Consider the following 22,241-nt stretch of genomic DNA (forward strand, 5'->3'; position numbering starts at 1 on the left):
GATTACGAGCCAGTGAACCTCTTTTGGCGCTCAAGTTCCTTTCAGTTTTTTAAAAAGTTGTTTCATCCATGTTTTAAACTTCTGAAGATAACACTAATGCTGTAATTGTCAAATTCAAACAAACTTTCAGAATTATTTCATAAATTTCAGTGGAATTATCAAATTTTAATAGTACAATTTCTTGTCTAAACATAATATTATTATCTGTTCAGTATGTAATCTAATATGTGTTGCAATCTATAAATATATTTAAGCAAATTTATTGTCATATGCATTGCATAAGGTTACATCATGTAGTGAAAAATTTACTTTGCAATTATTACTTTATTATCATAACAGAAAATAAAAAAATAGAATAAACTATAAAACATTTAATATAAAAAGAATAAGGACAATAGATTAATATGCATTAAACATACATTAATCAATTCATATTTATATATATTGTATATTTATATAGAGTTTTTGATATAATTTAAACTTGTACATAGAAAGTTTGTAAAATAAGTCTCATTATGTAGTGTAGATGCTGTAAATCTATCAGACCATCCCTCTCCATAAAGATCTAAGTACATTATTATGGATAATTTGTCACTGTAGGGCAGTTTAGTGTTTTAGTAGTCCTTTACTGTTTGAGGATAAAAGCTATGCTTTAGAGTTGTTTGACTTTTAGTACTTTGATGGCTGATGGCAAGAGCAAAAAGAGACAATACATGGGATGGTTGTGGTCTTCAGTAATGCTGTGCTCACATTCCAATGTTGTTTCCTGATGCAGTTCATCAATAGTTGGAAAGGAAGCATTAATGATTTCTCTGCACTTTTTGCAAAGACATTTGGTCCTGGCACAATGTAACCCACACCAACAAGCTGCTTGTTATTTTATTTAATAAACTTTTAAAAGTTCATTTTAGATGGCATATTGAACTTCCTTAAGTAGGCACAATTATTGCTGTGCTAGTTTTATTAAATGGCCATGACAAGTCATCAGTGATAATAAAATCCAAGCAATTATTAAGAGCATACCATCTCTACTTCAGTCCCACTATATAAAGCATTCTGACTGAGATAAAATCTACAAATAACACTCAAATTGTTTTTGAAATTGTATGTTTAGTTGATATATTTTGGCAAATTGTAAATGGTCCATATTAGCATAGATGCTGAATAGTCTCTCAAAGCACATGATAATAACCTAAAAATATCATCTAAAATACATTACAATATACTGTAAGTGTCCTGGTAGAGTCCAACACTAGTAATATTAAAATCATGTGCCTGAATGGAAGTTGTTTTGCAAAAACGTGCCTCAGTGCATAAATAAATATAAATATTAGGATGATCTTTGGTCAATGATTATTGTTTCATGTTTAATCGTTTTTGAAGAAATCTGCTTTTATAAAAATGGGCTTTCAAAAATGAACAGCCTCACATTTTAAAAATTATATGCAAGTAATTTAAAACAACTAGATCCAACTAGTCTCCTCTAGCCTATGTCTGTTTCTCCCGAGTCCTATGTCATTATATAATAGCCTCAAAACCTAATGATAAAATGGGCTACAATTTTCATTAAAGTGTTTGTAATTATAAATCTTAAATTGGTAAGTACAGAACTATAATTTAAACTTATCATTTTGTACATTCGCATTTTAGTAGCCTATTTTTTGCATGTTTTACAAACTCTTATAATACAAATGTAATATTACAAGCCAATACATAATATTATAGATAGATGAATTACTATATTATAATTATGAAGATAGACGGGGCAGGTTTTTAATGTCATGTGTGTAACACGGACACTTTAATGTAAATCGCTTCATGTGTCACTAGTGCATAACTGCGGAGTTTTCCTGTGAATAGCTCACGCTGTGCGCGCGTGTGTGTTATATGCGCTCTGTGACGTCGAAAGTATGTGTGTGTGTGTGTGACGTCGAGAGGAGTGTGTGAATGTTTGTGTGTGTGCGAGCAGCTGATATAGGGTGATGTAGAAGAACGGGTCACTCTCAGTGGAAGTATGGAGTGAGATCGGCTGTGTTATGAGCTCGTGTAAGGGTCTGTAAGTCACTGGATCATCAATACTGAAGATATTACGCATCATTTCTGTCTTTCTGGAGGAACACGACAGGTAACGGCAGACACAGATGCGTTTATGCGCTTTCATTACTTTATTCTGTCAGTATTTAGTGAAACTGGTACGCAGCATCTCTCACGTCTCCGCGCGCGCTACACACTCTTTATATATAACATCACCATAAACCTTTTGGTTTTATTGTTTATGTTTGCGAATTAAACGCCACAGAGCGGTTTATTTAGATTCAGTAATGTTATGGGTTTTTAGGAAGTACTTGACACTTAGTGTATGCATCCTTAACATTTAGTAAAGTGTCTGCAAGGAAGGACAGTACTCACTTTATGCGTTTTGATGAACATTAATGCCGTTGATGATGATGATGATGATGTAGAAACAGCACCGGGGTTTTCATCTGTGTCTGCATTCCGCTGCTGCTGTTATAGCCTATCATTATTATTTCCTATCAACTCTATTCACAGATGTAGTGGACGTAATCAATAGATCATGTAAAGAAAGGGTGGATTATGACCGGCAAATATGCATATTATTAATAATAATAATCAAAATTACTTTTGGGATAATTGACTGACTAACATAATGACCTAACTGATTAGCTTTTATATTTGCCATATGTGCATTAGTTTTTATTGCTTCTAGTCTTTCAAATAATTAAAAGTACATGAGAAAAGTTATATTGTAAAGGCTGTTAAGCTTTTTAGAGTAGTGGTTTTCGGACATAAAGTTGCTTCCCAGCACATACAGTAAATATATTGTCTGTTGCATATTTAATTGTTTATAACAGATGGCATTGGCTCAACAATAAGCAAAAATATAAACGTAACATGTCGCAAAATGTAAGCTGACTGTTACCATACCAGGAATCTGTATTAAACATAGTTTGGGTCATATAATCTTTGCCTTGTGTTATGTTCATGGTTTTTTAAGAAGTCTGGCATGTTAGTGTTTGGCATTTGTCTAATAAGTCTCTCCACTGACAGACTGACATTTACAACACAATACTGTGCAGTTTTCAGATTACCATACTTAAAAAAACAATGACTTTGATGTTAATAACAAAAGATATGCAAGGCATTTCAGCAGTATGTTTAAAGATGGCCAACACATTTATCTTGCTTTTGTAATGGTTATACGTTATGCATTTAAAATCATTTTTTATTGTGTCTTGCCATGCCATCATACATTCATATATGAATTTATACAGAGAAATCAACTTATACACTTATACAGCGGCTATGTAATATTTCTGACAGGAGCATTTGTGTCAATTTATTGAAACATTTTATCTGGAGAACAGATGTGATCTAGTGTAGGTGAATAATCACATTGGCAGAATATTCCTGCCATGATTGAAATCAGTCTCGGTGAAGTGTGTATTTCATCACTGTGATGGATTTCACAGCACGCGCTCAACAGAAACACACACATGTGGATGACTTTTACTCACATGAATCTGTGTTCATCAGCTGTTTGTCAATGATTTATTTAAGAGCTGTGCTGTTGGGCTTAACACAAGTAATGTTATTTTTACTCATTATGATTCTGTTCACGTTCTTTATTTGAAGGTGTTTGTCTGAATCGGTGAGTTGTTTACGCAGACTAATTGTAAAAATCATAGATGACATTCACCGAACAGAAGTGTGGCTAGACGCTACATTGGAGAAAACATCGTACATCTTCATTCTGTTAATGTGAATTAAAGCATTGCAGTATTTGTGATAATATGCGCTTGATTTAAGTTAAATGTCTTTTACAGCACATTTTTGCTGTTCACTCGTTTACAGTTGTTGTACTCAGTTTGCTTGAGATGATTTGTGTGTTATGACATATTTTTGTGTCAAACATGCATTTTTACATAAATGTTTATCATAATGTAAGAAGATAATATTTATCATAGCACATGCTGAAAAATATAGTAAATATATTCATAACTTTACATTAGATTTAGAAAGAAATCTGGATTTTCCAACAATTAAAACACAATCAGTTAAACAACACTATCTCTTAGGTATGTATGAAAATGAATAAAGAGTCCATCTTGCAAATCTGCCTTTTACATTTGCATATATACTGACACATCAAAAATCTAGTTACAGCATCTAAAACAAGCATCTAAACCACTTTGTTGTCCACATAATATTTTTTTGTTTAGTTTATATATTGATTTATTGTATTTTTGCAGCACTTGGTTCATAACTTTATAACAGTCTGACAGCGTACTTTTACTGTATTTTACTTATCTGGACTTTTGTGCCATAACATCTGTACATACTGTTTTTTTTTCTTCTGCAATATGACATTTAAGGTCTGATTAAATTTGTCATTGTTACGAGACATTTACATAAGTAAAAAAATGAAAGACACATTTATTTTACAACATTATGAGAAATAAATTCAGCCACAGAAATTATTTTAGTTTTATTAAATGACCAATCTTTAATTAATTTTAATGGGGGGGGGGGTGTTAAGCTATTTCATGCATTCTGATTTATTAACACAGTTTAAGCGTTGGTTTCCCCATGCTAAACATAGGCAAAGTGTCAAATAAGCAGTTAGACGTGTGGCAGAGTATTTCTGTGCCGAATGCACTTCGCTTGAAAAGTATTTTTCGAACATGAGAGATTTATAAACACAACAGTATTGATTTATTCCTGTTATATAGAACGCACGCACCGACCAAGAGCTGATACGAAAACAACGTCACCAAAGAAGTGTGTTGTTGTTTGGGAAGCTGACCAAGCTTAAATTTCTCTCACAAAAAGAGAAATTCTGGAAACTATGGATGTAGTTTGTTTATACGGCGTAGCAGCGGAGTTGTGCAAGTTTGTTAGCTTGAAGCTGTGCAGTCCCAGTGATAAAACAACCGGTCATGAGTCGCAAGCGGCACGAAAAAGGGCATATGATGTAAACGACACTAACATGTTGTCACGACTGGGTTGGAGAGACAGAAAGCAAACGCAAGGTTCCAAAATAAATAACATTTAATGATCAAACACAAGGGATAACACAGTGAACACAGGAACATCCAATACAGGGAACAGACGGGGTAGCAATGACAATGATCCGGCAATGAGTATGACACAAACACTGGTATAAATACACAAAGACTAATGACACACAGGTGGAATGAATGATGTGATAATTAACAAGTGTCCAGGTGAAGACAATATAGAACAGACACAAAACATGACACAGATCACTGTGACACATGTAGTGAATCATAAGAGATATTGGTATAATGTTTTGTGTGTGTTGCTTGCTCATGACTCGCTTCGTCCGTGGTACACCGCCAGGGGCTCGGGTTTTTCGGGGACAAGTAGCAGTACAGCTGATTTGTATTTTATAAATATGATAAAACTAAAGATTTTCAGAGATATGAAGGATGCAATACTACTCTATAGACCAGGGGTGCCCAACCCTGTTCCTGGAGGGCTACCGTCCTGCAGATTTTAGCTCCAACCCCAATCAAACACAGCTGGGACAGCTAATCAAGGTGTTCAGGGTTGCTTGATAATTACAGACAGTTGTGTTGGAGCTGGGTTGTAACTGAAGTCTGCAGGATGGTAGCCCTCCAGGAGCAGGGTTGGGCACCCCTGCTATAGACAGTTTCAACAGTAACAACATAAACAAACAGCTTCTGTGGAACACATGTAACTTCCGGTAAACTCTTTTAGTGTACTTTATTTCTGGTAACAAGCAAAATAAACAACACATAGATTACCTTAGTTCAAATCATAGCTAAAGGATATCAAAAACTACATTGAGCTAACGTTACTGTATCAAATGTGTACTAAATAATATATATAACCTAAACTACAGATCAGCTGATCTCCTTTCCTTTAGGAAACCAAAACATTTGCAATTTTCGACAAGGTATTTGTTTCAGAGTTCAGTTTAGCCACTAGTGCAGCAATTAAACAAACGTCCGATATAACCTTCTTTAGGTGCTCAAGATTAACATGAAATTAGCCTAACCATTCTCATGATGTGTGTAAAATAGCATGCCGTGTGAAGAGTCATGCAATACATACGCCACATTCCAGTTTTTTATAAAAAATTAAACTTCAGTCTTTATAGGTCACGTCCTTTGTGTTGTTTTATGTATTGATTTCTCTTATTTTTTTTCTATTTTTAAACCTTTGTTGGTTAGATTTAGGTTACAATTTGGTACAACCTCAGGAAGTTGTTCTAACCCCAACCCTAAGCGACAATGTTAAAATATAGAAGCAAACTGAGAAACCAATACATGATCAAAACGACATTAAAAGACACGCTGTATTAGAGCATTTTTTCGATCATTGCATTCTTTGGTCTTTCACAGACGACATATATTGATGAAAATACAACTTAACATAGTGATTGCTTTTAGGAAATAAGGTGACTTTCAACTGGCATACTTCATTAAAGTCTCCAGCTTATAAGGATGGAGTAATAACTTGAGAAATTAGAGCCAATGAATATGTTCTTAAAATGAATGCTTTGTATGCATGATACAGTTAAATGGATGGATCATTCAAAATCATTTTAAATTTTGTTTTAAAGAACGTGTAAATTTGAATATGCACAAACATTGTTAAGTAAATAGATTACTGTAGATTTTGTTCAACACATTTTGCAAAAAGCTTTTAAATTATTTCAGAAGTTTTTTTGTATAGTTATAATTGCTAGTTTGTAAAAGGCACTGTAAAAGACAAATATGATCATTCTATTAGAATATAAAAAAATATCAGCAAAAGAAATAAATACATATTGGGTCAGTTTCCAGACAGGGCTATGTTTTTTGTAAGGTATGCTTGTAAAAACGACTTATAAGTCCTAATATAACTAACACATACCTGTCACGACGGTGCTCACAGACGACACAGAGCGGATCCAAATGCAGCTGAGAGAATTTATTAAAGGTAACAAATGACGAAAACAAACATAAGCAGGGCAACAACGCCGTAACAATACACAATGGAACGCAAACAAGGGGTGAACAGGAAGTAATTAAATACAAACCAATAACCAATCAAAACACAAAAACAATGACTCTAAACAAGGAGGAGGAGCATAGACAATGAAAAACCATAGTAACTTATGACGGGGTGGAGACCAAATCAAACACAAGAGAAAACACAGGCAAGACTAAAATCAAACAACTCAAAATACTACAACACGACAGGGTAAGACAATGCATAAAGCGGATAATAATAAACATCACATACAACAAACAAAGCATAACATAATACAACAAAATCACACAGACAAGAACCCTGACAGTAGCCCCCCCCCAACAAAAAATGGATACCAGACATTTTACTGACACAACAAAGAGTCCAGGTGGGTGGTGGAGCAGAGGCGGAACGGGGGAGGGATGGAGGGCAAACATGAAGTCCAACACAAATAAAACAAAAATCCATAGCGCCGCGGGCAAAGGCGCAGTCCAGGGCGGCGCTGGGAGCAAAGGCGCAGTTCAGGGCGGCGCCGGGGGCAAAGGCGCAGTCCAGGGCGGCGCCGGGGGCAAAGGCGCAGTCCAGGGCGGCGCCGGCAGGGCAGGACGCCAGGGCGGCGCCGGCAGGGCAGGACGGCCGGGCAGGACGCCAGGGCGGCGCCGGCAGGACAGGACGCCAGGGCGGCGCAGGCAGGGCAGGACGCCAGGGCGGCGCAGGCAGGGCAGGACGCCAGGGCGGCGCAGGCAGGGCAGGACGCCAGGGCGGCGCAGGCAAGACCAGAAAGTGGAAAGCCAAGGTGGTGCTTCAGGCAGATCTAGTGACCATAACGGAACTCGTGGCCAGGGTGGCGCAGTGGACAACAGTGATACAGGTGGAACTGGAGTCCAAGGTGGCGCCCGCGACAGTCTGGACCTGTAAGAGAGGACAGGGAGAAGAGAGGGTGGCAAAGCCAGAGAAACAGGACACAACACAGGCAAAGAGACGCTTAACAGCTTAGACTCTTTGGACATAAACATGGTAACGAGTTCACAGGGCAGTTCACTGGGCAGCGCACAGGGCAGTTCACTGGGCAGCGCACAGGGCAGTTCACTGGGCAGCGCACAGGGCAGTTCACTGGGCAGCGCACAGGGCAGTTCACTGGGCAGCGCACAGGGCAGTTCACTGGGCAGCGCACAGGGCAGTTCACTGGGCAGCGCACAGGGCAGTTCACTGGGCAGCGCACAGGGCAGTTCACTGGGCAGCGCACAGGGCAGTTCACTGGGCAGCGCACAGGGCAGTTCACTGGGCAGCGCACAGGGCAGTTCACTGGGCAGCGCACAGGGCAGTTCACTGAGCAGCGCACAGGGCAGTTCACTGGGCAGCGCACAGGGCAGTTCACTGGGCAGCGCACAGGGCAGTTCACTGGGCAGCGCACAGGGCAGTTCACTGGGCAGCGCACAGGGCAGTTCACTAAGTGTCATCTTAGGCAGGACAGAGAGTTCATTACAGGTCAAAACAGACGGGACACATGGTTCGGCATCAGCCATCTTAGGTGGTGTGAAAAGTTCTGAATATGGCATATTAAGTGGAGAAAAGTGTCTTTGTGAGTCACATAATACCATCTTGGATAGGACAGAGAGTCTATGGAGCTTAGGCTGGACCGTAGCAGACCTAAATAACTCCGGGAGCTCAGAAATAACCACTTCAGCCATTACAGGAAGCTCAGGGGGCTCGGTGACAGGCTCTATGGTCAGAACAGGAAACTCAACAACTTTAGGCTCAGCAAACTTAATCAGGGCGATTTGCTCACAACACTTACTCTCAGTCTCATTATCTAAAACAGGAAATGTCTTTGACTCACGTGACCCTAGAGACTTAGGTGGCTCAGAATTGACGAAAGGCTTAGTGGTGACAGATGACTCACTCGGCTCAGGGGTGACAGATGACTCACTCGGCTCAGGGAACTCGGGAGATTCACTCGGCTCAGAGGACTCGGGAGATTCACTCGGCTCAGAGGACTCGGGAGATTCACTCGGCTCAGAGGACTCGGGAGATTCACTCGGCTCAGAGGACTCGGGAGATTCACTCGGCTCAGCTGGCGACGATTCACTCGGAGAGTCACCTGGCGACGATTCACTCGGAGACGACTCAGGAAGAACCGTACTCACGAGGACGGCGTCTGTGCTGGCAATGGACTGCTCGCGTTTGGACCTTCTCTTCCGTCGTCGATTGCGCGAACAGCGCGTGGAAGTAACGCTCACCGGTTCGACAGACGTGGAGGCTTCCGATCTCACCTCAGCCAACTCCGATGTGGACTGTGGACAACCCTCGCGACACCAATTCGCGTAACGAGCGAAAGCAAAGAAGTCCATGTCCACTTTCTGACAAATCTCATCTACCGGAACTGGGTCTCCCAAACAATAATTAAACCATATTTTCCTTTCGATTTCGTTGAGCATTAAGTCTTGAGAATCCAACCAAAAGTTAAGAGTAAATACGTCCGGTGAATCCTCCTGCGGACGCAGAGAGGCCAACCTAATGCGTTTGTTTCGGAACTCGTCTTCAGGCATAACCGGAGACAAACGTATCCCCGAACACACAACACCTCTTGCGGGACCCTCTGCTGCTGAATCCTTTAAGTGGCGTTCCATTCTGTCACGACGGTGCTCACAGACGACACAGAGCGGATCCAAATGCAGCTGAGAGAATTTATTAAAGGTAACAAATGACGAAAACAAACATAAGCAGGGCAACAACGCCGTAACAATACACAATGGAACGCAAACAAGGGGTGAACAGGAAGTAATTAAATACAAACCAATAACCAATCAAAACACAAAAACAATGACTCTAAACAAGGAGGAGGAGCATAGACAATGAAAAACCATAGTAACTAATGACGGGGTGGAGACCAAATCAAACACAAGAGAAAACACAGGCAAGACTAAAATCAAACAACTCAAAATACTACAACACGACAGGGTAAGACAATGCATAAAGCGGATAATAATAAACATCACATACAACAAACAAAGCATAACATAATACAACAAAATCACACAGACAAGAACCCTGACAATACCTGTAGTCCTGGGAAACTGCCCCAGGGTATTAAATGAAATGCAGATTAAATACAAATTTGGGGGTAAATGATGAATGTATATGTATGAATATCATTGTATGGGATAGCAAAATATAAAAAAGCTTTATTTGTCTGAGCCGGTTTTGCAGTGATAATTAATCGACTGCTACAGATGTGGTTTGCAGTGGATTTTTGAAGCCAGATCCAGTAAACAGTAACTATACTCCAGTATCTCATCTTCTTGCTTATATTATCTCATGATATTGCGTTTACCTGAGCTCTCTTAATGTCTACTGCAATGAACTCTTAAACTAATTTTATTTGTCTTAGGTATTCTGTTACAGTAACATGACTAAAAAAATCTAATACTGAACAATTAAAATGCTTTTGTTTATTGGTCAAAACCTGGAAATTTCTTAGCTGATTTTTTTATTTCAATTATTCAACAATATTACAGAACATAATCTTACATCATGATAAACATTTATTAATATAAATGTTAATTAAAATGAACATTACAGTAGTTTCATCTCTATTGAAACCTTTTCTCATTACCTGATGACGGCAGTAAGTAACATGATGCTTTATCATGAGAATATTGTGGGGTTTTTGGGGGGAGGGGGTGGGCTGTTGTCACCGCTGTGAAAGTTTTCACTGGAGGCAGCCCTGCCTGTAATTACATTGTTTGTGTATTTGACACTGAATTCATTGGAGAAATGTTGTTGACGTTTGGCAAGGCAGGTATATGACGTGTAATGTCTGTGTTTGTCTCTTGACAGATTCATGCTGATGGGCTGGTTGTGGGTTTGGGCTGTTTCTGTCCTGATCGGATCTTCTCTGTGTCTGCCTCATGGAGTCAGTAAAGCAGTGGCGCTTCCAGACGGCCTTCAGGAGACGGTATGTCTCACTGTCATCAGATTAAACACTCGGTGCTTGTCAAGAGCAGAATTATGGCTCATTAGAGAAAACGTCTTAATGGAAGTGCAAAAGCGCTGAATGAATTGTAATTTGTTAGTTATGTTATTCATATGTTCAGTGTAGTGTGATGCAGTGATTTCCTCATTACAGATGACTTATGACAACTGTCATAGAAAACATGTGGCAGGATTTATGCAATGTCATTTACAGAATCTGACCAATATCAACATTTAGAAATTAACACTAACACACGTGTAGAAAAACACCTTAATTACTGCAGATAGGAATGGCCATGATGTTAAGTAGTTTTAAGCCTCGATGTTTAGTCGTTTCCAGATCCTTCAATAATTAAGATTTTGGATCAAATCGAATGTCATGTGTTTGGTGGTCAAATTTACAAATAAATGTTATTAAATGTTATAAATGTTATATAAATGTTATTATGGTATTAAAATAATATTACAGTGTTGCTTTGTTTATCATTGATAATTGATAGTCCAGTATGAATTAAATAGGCTTTTATATTTAGTAAATACAGCAAATTTGTTTTAATAAATAATCAAATCAGTCACGTTTACCTAGCATTTAAATTACAGATCAATGGACTTTTATATCATGATCAAATTCAGATTCATTCAGACAACCTATTTTTGTTTTAAGCTTTATTTAGTCCTTTAATATAGTCAAGTTTTGAGTGTGTGCTTTGTCTAAAAGTAAAACCTAAGTTAAAAAAAACAATTAAGCTGTATGGCACCTACAGTATTAATAAAATAAACTTCTCTAAGTGACCTATAAAGCCAAGATCACTTTCTCTTTTAGTTTTGCCCTCTAATCCTTGGTAAAATTAAGCCTGGACACCAGCATCTGTTTATACACCCATGGGAGGTTTAGTTGGCAGTGTAACAGACAGAGGGTGTCAATGCTGCTGTCTGCTCTGTAATCTCACAGCACAATCAGATCTTCTGCCCTTCAAAATCCATCTGCATTCATCCAGACAGATAGAAAAATACTTCATTCTCATGTTGGCTTTGAACCATGTGCTGAATGATTAAAGATGAACAACACTTACCGTCTCATATTTGCCTGAAGAGTATGTTGAAGAAAATATTCTTTACTGTAAAAAATGTAAAAATGTGCATCATGCACTGAATACACATCAATCATAATGAGAATCAACAAACATGATTCATTCAAAAATATCTCTAACTAACAACAGATAACTTACAAAAAACACCATGAGGCAGTGGCGGGCCTCAGCCGAGGAGCAATGGCAGGCCTGGGCCGTGGAGCACTGGCACGGACTTAACGGCAATGTCCTCTGTGGCTGAGAAGACTCAGGTTCGTGGTCTGCAGTGAGCTCCCTGGGAACTGTAGTGCAGTGTGTGGCCCAAACACACCACAAAGCTGTAGCCACCACTGGTAGCACTGGAGACCGGGGATATTTCTCAGATGTTTCTGAGGATACCTGACTTGAGACCACTAGCGCAGATGTGACATCAACAGGCTGTGGTATGGCAGGCATGACATGAGCAGGCTGTGGCAAGGCAGGCATGACTTGAGAGGGCTCTGGCGTGGTAATCACTGTGGGAGTATGGGGGTCCTCATCCACAGTTCTCACTGTAAAGGAAGAGCCACTTGACGCCAATGTTCAGTCAATATGCTCCTCTAATCTCAAGTGTGATATTGCGTGGCATCAAATGGCTTAAAGTCTCAGTTAGTCCAAAAAGAAAAAAAGTCCATGAGAGCATGAGAATAATGGGAGATGGATGCATTGCCGAATAAATTTTGATGTAGCGAACATTAAACCCAAGGGACTGACAGTCTAGCTGTTTCCGCTGATGTTGTTTTTACCGTATGTGGACTCGATCTTGTCGTAATGTCCTTGCTGCTAGTGCCTGCATCAAAAATTTGGCATTTCTTCTTCTGTACGCAGCATTTAGTTTGGCAATTACAAGCTGCACTGCTAATACTTACCCCATCGTAACTGAATGCAATCCTGTCTCATTTTCATGCATGCCCTTTTTGTTTACTGTTGGCTACTAGGTTAACAATGCCACCATCCTTCACTCAAACAACTTGGTGGAAACTGACCTAATTCTCATTTGTTTGTTTTTCTTTATATGTGAATTACTGTATTACTACTTTGAACTCCTCCTAGGACATTTGTCTTATGTGTATGTAATGTGTGGTCACTGAGCGGGTTCAGTGACTGCCAAGGCACATGGGGCACAAAAATCACCAGCTTTAAAGAATTGATTTCCATGACTGAGCAGCTGCATGCAAGCATCACCAAGTACAATGCAAGCAATGTTACTGGACTGTAGAGTAGGGTGGGGTGACGAATCACACGTATCTGTTTGGAAATCAGATGGGTGAGTCTGGGTCTGGTGGATGCCAGGTGAACGTTATCCAGAGGAGGTATAATGGTACGGGCTGTCTTTCAGGGTTTGGGCTCGGCCCCTTACTACAAGTGAAGGACAATCTTAATTCTTCAGCATACCAAGCCATTTTGGACAACACTATGCTTTCATCTTCATCGAAACCGTTTGGGGATGGCCCTTTTCTATTTCAGCATGATTGTGGTCCAGTGCACAATGATTTGAGGTCCATAAAGACATGGTTCAATGATTGGAAGGATTTGACTGGACCACACAGAGCCCTGGCCTCAACCCCATTGAACACCATTGGGATGCGAGCCAGACCTTTCCTTCCAACAACCGTGCCTGACCTAATAAATGTGCTACAGAAGGAACTTGCTCAAATTCCCATAGAAACATTCCAACATCTTGGGGAAAGCCATCCATGGAGAGTAGAAGCTGTGAAAGCTGCAAAGTGGACCAGCATCATATGAAACTCTTAATGTTTTTTAATACAATATCATTAAATTTCCTGTTGGTGTAATGGTCAGGCATCCCAAACCTTTTGTGTAGTATCATCTAGAGACAATGCTTGCAAAAAAGTTATAAAAATAATTTTATTTGTTAAGATATTCAGCAGATATAACCCAATATGATTTTGGGTGGGGCCAGTGTTAACACATTGGTCTGTATCCTGTGAGTGCACTACCCAAAAAGAGAAACATTTTTACACATTCACACCAGGACAGGCTGAAGAAGTGTACTTTCATCAACTTGATAGTTTGGACAAACACTTCAGGATCAAAGTCTACTCAGTGATGTAAGCATGTATCTTCCTAATTCTGCCATTTTGCAAAACTTTGTATCAACACGCACTCTTTTTTAAATCCCACACTCCAAAATGTGAGCAAACCCTGCATAAACAAACTAAGAATGAAAAAAAAATCATGGACATCAACATTTCAGTATAATGATATATTTGTTGCTTTCAAATGTTTTATATTAAATGGTCCATGTTAAAACCCTGTCATACTGATCGTGTGATTTCACTGCACATCTGATTCAGTGATATCTGTCAGGTGTATTAGGGAAATTTTATGGATGAAATGCAAAACTAACTTACAGCACCTTTTATCCTGGCAATTATTCAACAAGAAAACCACAGTAGCATGCTTAATGAAATGTTGTTGTATTGTTGAACGGTTCATGGTTAACTAACAGCATCTTTAAAGGAGTAATAAAGCCTGTAATGAGTCTCTTCAGTCTGTATAATGTCATGCCTAATGTGAATATAGTGCTAGTAATTGTTTGTCCCAAATGAGATCTGGAGGAGTTTTCACAGTTGATAATATCATGAAGATCTGCTAATAATGACACCAGCTGGACTCTTTACTACTCACTGATCTATAATAAATCTACAATTTTTAGTTTATTGAAAAATTCACAACAATTAACCCTTGTGGGTTGTTCCCATTCACTATCCTTTCGGGTTGTTCGTGTACAAAAAAGGCCACTGAATTTAACGGCTGTAAAAATGTATTTTGAATTTTTTTTCATAAATCTGTTAATCAACCTCAGTACTGATCAAACATACCAAATGTTTACAAAATGTTCATGATTTTAACCCTTTAATTGCCAAGTTCATAAGTGGTGTCACTGATTTGGGCGTAAAAAAACACACAAATTGACTGATTTTCAATATAAAAAGTGATTGTGGACTGGATTTTTTTAACCTTTTTCAGAGTCTTGGGCATGCAAAAGATTGGTAAAACATTGACTTTGGTGCATTTTTAGTTTTTGTGCAGCATCAGTTTTTATTCTTTTACACCCTCGTTTACTGTTTTTGCCCCATTGACTTCCATTATAACAACATTTTTTGATTGCAAAGCCATGACACCATATAATTATGCATTTTTGATTGTTGGTGGTTTTTCCTTTAGCTAAGAGGTCAAATTTGTAATTTTTTACTGTTGATCACCATGTGGCACCATTAACCCTTTAGTAGGCCTGTGTAAAAAACAGCTTAATTTCTGGCTTGTATGGAGTATAACAGCATATTAGATAGAGAGAGATTGAGAGAGTGTGTTTTTGTGTGTGTGTGTGTGTGTGTGTGTGTACCTGGTAATTATCACGTTGTGGGGACCAATTTTCCCCACAAAGATAGGAGTACCAGTGTTTTTGTGACCTTGTGGGGACATTTTGATGTCCCCATGAGGAAACAAGCCTATAAATCAAACAGAATGATGTTTATTGAAAATCTAAGGTACAAGAAAGGTTTTTGTGATGGTTGGGGTTAGGTAATGGGGCAGGTAAGGGGAATAGAATATACAGTTTGTACAGTATAAAATGCATTACGTCTATGGAATGTCCCCACAAAACATGGAAACCAGAATGTGTGTGTGTGTGTGTGTGTGTGTGTGTGTGTGTGTACCTGGTAATTATCACGTTGTGGGGACCAATTGTCCCCACAAATATAGGAATACCAGTGTTTTTGTGACCTTGTGGGGACATTTTGATGTCCCCATGAGGAAACAAGCTTATAAATCAAACAGAATGATGTTTCTTGAAATTGTGAAGTAGCAGACATGTTTCTGTGATGGTTGGGGTTAGGGAATGGGGTAGGTAAGGGGAATAGAATATACAGTTTGTACAGTATAAAATGCATTACGTCTATGGAATGTCCCCAAAAAACATGGAAACCAGAATGCGTGTGTGTGTGTGTGTGTGTGTGTGTGTGTGTGTGTGTGTGTGTTTGTGTTTGTGTGCATGCGTGCATGCGTGTTTGCATGTGTGTTTGAAAAAAATCCTCTCTGTATCAAATTTATGAACATTTATTATGATACAAAATGCAAAAACAACTTCAAATAAATTGAACAATGAAGCAAGAGTAGAGGATGGATGGAGAACTAAACAATACAAATAACTTTTAGTGTGTATGTGTGCACGTGTGTGTGTTCAGTCTTTCCAGCAGGACTTGCAGCATATTACTTGGTGCTCTCTGCAAGTGTGTCCATCTCAACAGATGCAAGGGCTGACTGTTCTTTTTTTTGTTCTGTACACCACTTGTCTAGAGGGACAGCTACAGGCTGAATCTCTCTCACCAGTGCAGTAGCAACTGGTGAACGAGGGAGGTGATCCTCAATACAAACCCTAACCCTACACACACACACACACGCACGCACGCACGCACACACACACACACACGCACACATGCACACGCGCGTGCACACACGCTGTTATACTCCACATAACTCAATGTACAAGCCAGAAATTAAGCTCTGTTTTTGCACAGGCCTACTAAAGGGTTAATGGTGCCATGTGGTGATCAACAGTAAAAATGACAAATTTGACCTCTTAGCAAAAGGATAAACCGCCAACAATCAAGAATGCATGATAATAAGGTGTCATAGCTCTGCAATCAAAAAATGTTGTTATAATGGAAGTCAATTGGGCAAAAAAAGCCACAAACAACTAATTAGGGAGAAAAAACTGATGCTGCACAAAAACTAAAAATGCATCAAAGCCAATGTTTTTACCAATCTTTGACATACCCAAGACTGTGAAAAAGGTTAAAAAAAATCCAGTCCACATTCACGTTTTATATTGAAAATCTGTAATTTTGTGGTTTTTTTTATCAAATCAGTGACGCCACTTATGAACTTGGCAATTAAAGAGTTAAAATCTTGGATTTTTTTTTAAGCTTTTGGTAGTTTTGATCAATACTGAGGGCGATTAACAGATTTATTAAAAAAAAATTGGAAAAAATATTCATCTGATACATTTTTAAAGCCGTTTAATTTAGTGGCCTTTTTGTACATGAACAATCCGAAAGGGTAGTAACGATATATTGTTGAGTTTTTGAAAAATGTCAAAGCATTTTTCTCAAAATATGTGTAAATATAAGATTTGTCACCAAAAATCATTCCATTTGCTGAAACACAGAGAAAGTTGTGGCCAAATTAAGACATAAAAAAACAAAAATGGCCAGAAATGGCCTCAACAACCCACAAGGGTTAATTTGTCATTTTTTTTTACATTATTGTCATCAGATTTTTTATTATATTTAAAGGTGACATAACACACACAGTTTCTGCCAATCTCATGTAAATTTTGAGTACCTATAGAGTAGTATTGCATGAGTCAGATTTATAAAAAATAAGTATTGCTGTACAGCTGTGGCGGCTCGTGACTGCACTTCCGAGGATGCGCTAATTCATAATAAGTGTTCGGATTGTCACGTGTGTGGTTCCCTTTTCCAAAATATGTGTCATGCGTGTGGAGAGATCCTGTGTGCATCACGTGTTTTGTCAAAACAAGTGCCTGCTGGAGACGTGTCAAAACCGTTTATGATAAAAGAGACGCTCACGTTCCCTAAATACACGCAACACACTCCCTTAACAGTAAACTCTGATTACGCATGAGATTGTGCGAGTATCTGGCACACGCGAGCGTCTCCTTTCAAGTTCAAGGCAGCAGGCACTTACAGTCTTGTTCAAAATAATAGCAGTACAATGTGACTAACCAGAATAATCAAGGTTTTTAGTATATTTTTTATTGCTACGTGGCAAACAAGTTACCAGTAGGTTCAGTAGATTCTCAGAAAACAAACAAGACCCAGCATTCATGATATGCACACTCTTAAGGCTGTGCAATTGGGGTATTAGTTGAAAGGGGTGTGTTCAAAAAAATAGCAGTGTCTACCTTTGACTGTACAAACTCAAAACTATTTTGTACAAACATTTTTTTTTCTGGGATTTAGCAATCCTGTGAATCACTAAACTAATATTTAGTTGTATGACCACAGTTTTTTAAAACTGCTTGACATCTGTGTGGCATGGAGTCAACCAACTTGTGGCACCTCTCAGCTGTTATTCCACTCCATGATTCTTTAACAATTCATTCACATTTCTTGGTTTTGCTTCAGAAACAGCATTTTTGATATCACCCCACAAGTTCTCAATTGGATTAAGGTCTGGAGATTGGGCTGGCCACTCCATAACATTAATTTTATTGGTTTGGAACCAAGACTTTGCCCGTTTACTAGTGTGTTTTGGGTCATTGTCTGACAGTTGATGTGTTTTTTGGCAAATTGTAACCTCTTCTGCACATGCCTTTTTTTAACAGAGGGACTTTGCAGGGGATTCTTGAAAATAGATTAGCTTCCCACAGACGTCTTCTAACTGTCACAGTACTTACAGGTAACTCCAGACTGTCTTTGATCATCCTGGAGGTGATCATTGGCTGAGCCTTTGCCATTCTGGTTATTCTTCTATCCATTTTGATGGTTGTCTTCCGTTTTCTTCCACGTCTCTCTGGTTTTGCTCTCCATTTTAAGGCATTGGAGATCATTTTAGCTGAACAGCCTATCATTTTTTGCACCTCTTTATAGGTTTTCCCGGTTACACTTTATTTTGATAGTCCACTTTAGACATTCTACTAACTATAAACAACTTTGCAACTACATGTGAACTAACTTTCAATAATTTGCAACTATACGTCAACTAACTGTCATTAGAGTATTAGTAGACTGTAAGGGTTGGGGTTAGGGAAGAGGTTTGGGTTAGTGGAATAAGTTGACATGCACCTGCAAACATACTTATAGTCAGTTGAAAGTCTGTTGAGATATCATCACAATAAAGTGTTAGTATATATTAAACAGACAGTCTACTAATTATCTAAAGATTGGTAGTTGATAAGTAGTTGCAAAGTTACTTATAATTAGTAAAATGTCTAAAGTGGACTATCAAAATAAAGTGTTACCTTTTCCCCTCTCCAATCAACTTTTTAATCAAAGCACGCTGTTCTTCTGAACAATGTCTTGAACGACCCATTTTCCTCAGCTTTCAAATGCATGTTCAACAAGTGTTGGCTTCATCCTTAAATAGGGGCCACCTGATTCACACCTGTTTCTTCACAAAATTGATGACCTCAGTGATTGAATGCCACACTGCTATTTTTTTGAACACACCCCTTTCAACTAATTCAACTAATTGCCCAATTGCACAGCCTTAAGAGCGTGCATATCAAGAATGCTGGGTCTCATTTGTTTTCTGAGAATCTACTGAACCTACTGGTAACTTGTTTGCCACGTAGCAATAAAAAAATATACGAAAAACCTTGATTATTCTGGTTAGTCACATTGTACTGCTATTATTTTGAACAAGACTGTATTTTGGCATGATACGTGATGCACACACATTCTCTCAAAGCGCAGAACACATATGTTGAAATGACGAACCACACACATGACAAGCTACATACATGTTGTGACGAACTTCGCATCGTGCGCTTCAAAAAAAAAGAAGTCACCAGCCGCCAATGCTGTACAGCTTCATCTATAGTTGAGCTCCTGGAGGTGTACCGCGGGCATTCAACAATAAATCGCCATTTTATACCTAGATCATTTTTGATTCACTATACCTTTGTGTTGTTTACATTATATGCTCTTACACACCTATTGGCAACATTTGATGCAGTTATGACCGGCCTTTATCGCTGGCACAGACTATCTAAAATGTTAAAGCATCTGCAAATCCAGCAAACTGGGCCTTGTTTATGAAACATCTGTTACTGAAATGCTGGGAACAAACAAATACACTTGAACAACTCTGTTGCTGCCCAGGAAAAAAACAAATTGCATCCACGGTTCCCTTAATGCTGAGCTGTTTGGGGAGCTAAACAAGGTTATATGTCCCCCACAAACAAAAACACACTTCTCTAGTGACTATGGTCGACAGCTAACAACAGAACTTAATCCATAGTTGATTTTGGGAGACGCACCCCTGTTAATGTGGGTGCACTCTCTTTTCCGGGAAACAAAATTTCTGAACCTTATATGAACCCTGACGGTGTGTATTCTGCACAGAAATACGTGTAATATATGTAATATGTCTAACTAGTTTTTATTCCCATGTTTAGAATGAGAATTCAACTCTTTAATAATGTTGATAAGTCATAATGCATGAAATAGAATTAAACATGCCATTAGAAATCTTTCTTTTTTATTTTATTAATTTTTTTACGTTTTGTGGCATTTTTCATAGTGACCACTTCTCAAAATCTTTAACTGTTCCTTGTAAAGTTTAAATAGTGTTTTATAAAATATTCTATAAAATAGCTCATTTATGTGCTGTAAATTACACAAACAGTATACGGGTTTGGACTGACAATAATGACGTTTCATTTTGGGGTAAACTACAGTATTATGATCAATATGTAAGGAATAATTGACGATGGGCCATTGAATTATAAGAAAATAATGCACACCCTAGGTGCAATGCGGCAAGAGAGTGTGCATTATTTTCAAATAATTCAAAGGACTGGAGTCAATTATTCCTCTTATACCACAGTTACCACAAACATTGCTCTGGTGCCTATTTTTAAGACATTTGACAAGTTATGTGTGCGGTTATCAGAAATTAATGCATACCCATGAACATTTCTCAGCCAATCAGAATACAGCATTTAACAGACCAGTGGTATAAATGTGTTATAATGTTTGCAGAGAAGCTTACCCGTTTAACTAGTTTGAGTTTAATCTGTCTCTAAAGTGTTTTTCAGATGATAATGGTGTCTGTCTTGTGGGATGCGGTATGATGTTGTGGCTCTAACAGTCATGTGAGACCACTAATACAACTAATACAACACTCAAAACACTTTCATATTTACTGACTGCTCATGCAAGCTGCACCCTTCACAAAAATTCAATTTACACCTGCGGCTGTGCAATCCTAATTACTCTCAGTATTTGTTCTCATTGCTTATCAATGGTACTTGCCATTGTTGATCATCCAAACAATTAGATGTCAATAGTTTCTTGACATCTGCATTTGAGCACTTGTAATTGTGTATGTGCAACATACAAAAAATGTAAGTTGTTCTTAACAAAAGATCTCCAGCTGCATCACACACTTTCTGTCAGGCTGCATTGCACCAGGGTAAACTCGATTGACTTTTATAAAACAAATATAATGTAACATTGAGGTTGTTTGGTCACAGTTTACAGGGGAGTAGATGGAAGAATCTGATCGTGAGAAGAGCAGAGGTTTGGTGGCTGTCTGGTGACCTTTGCTAATTGTAACATGCTAACATGGAACATGCTAATTCATCTTATAAAATGCCATCCTGTCTACTATTACTGAACATAGAAATCATCATTTACATCAAAATTCAAGCCATTTCACAGATAGTGTCAGCTTTTAATGCAAAATGAAGAGGGCATGTTATAAATGATCCGTTGGTCCTTCAATGACCAAAGCCCAATTACTTCCAATAAAACCTTTTGTTCTCTTTCACAAATCCTCACCTCTCTGCTGGTACCTATTTTTAGTTGCTTTTACACTGTTTTTATTCCCCTTGACTTCTTAAACCTTTTAACATTACTATGGGAATCTTTCTGCAGGGACACATATCTAGTAAATTAGTTATAATTGTAAGGGGATTATAAAGTGGGGTTTGTTATTTTAATATATTTGTTGCAGCTGGTTGCAAGTATCATATAAAATCTTTACACATTTTGAATGATATGTTGTTGTTTTTTTCATTCAATACATGGCAGACATGTCTTGGTTGTACTTGGATGTAATTGATGCAAGGATCAGCGCAGTTCAATACATATTTCGTCTTCCTCAGCACTGTATATCTGCAATAATGACTAGTTCTTGGTAGTGTTTGATAGTGTTAACATCTGTCTGTCTGTTTGTCTCTCTATACTGTCTCATCACTTTATTATGACACATTAATGATTTTTAATATCTACTTTATAGTTCTTCACTTAGGGAGTATTACAATTCACAAATCTTCAGGCTCATATTGCACACAAAAATGCTCAAAGTCTTTCAAGACAGCAGATGTTACCAAGTTCCTGCAATGAGCCTCTTAGG

The 22,241-nt window shown here is 38.3% G+C and overlaps 1 protein-coding gene across 1 annotated transcript in view; it reads left to right on the plus strand.

Moving 5' to 3' along the window:
* The first annotated feature begins 1,975 nt into the window (after positions 1–1,975).
* The window catches only part of fstl4 (follistatin-like 4), a 202,662-nt gene continuing 182,396 nt past the window's right edge, over positions 1,976–22,241 (plus strand). The window contains exons 1-2 of the mRNA XM_065287626.1: positions 1,976–2,125; positions 10,864–10,981. Coding sequence (XP_065143698.1) covers positions 10,868–10,981 — 114 coding nt within the window. The 5' untranslated portion in view covers positions 1,976–2,125; positions 10,864–10,867. The remainder of the gene's footprint in view (positions 2,126–10,863; positions 10,982–22,241) is intronic.

Source organism: Paramisgurnus dabryanus, chromosome 18 (genome assembly GCF_030506205.2).
Source record: "Paramisgurnus dabryanus chromosome 18, PD_genome_1.1, whole genome shotgun sequence".
NCBI lineage: Eukaryota > Metazoa > Chordata > Actinopteri > Cypriniformes > Cobitidae > Paramisgurnus > Paramisgurnus dabryanus.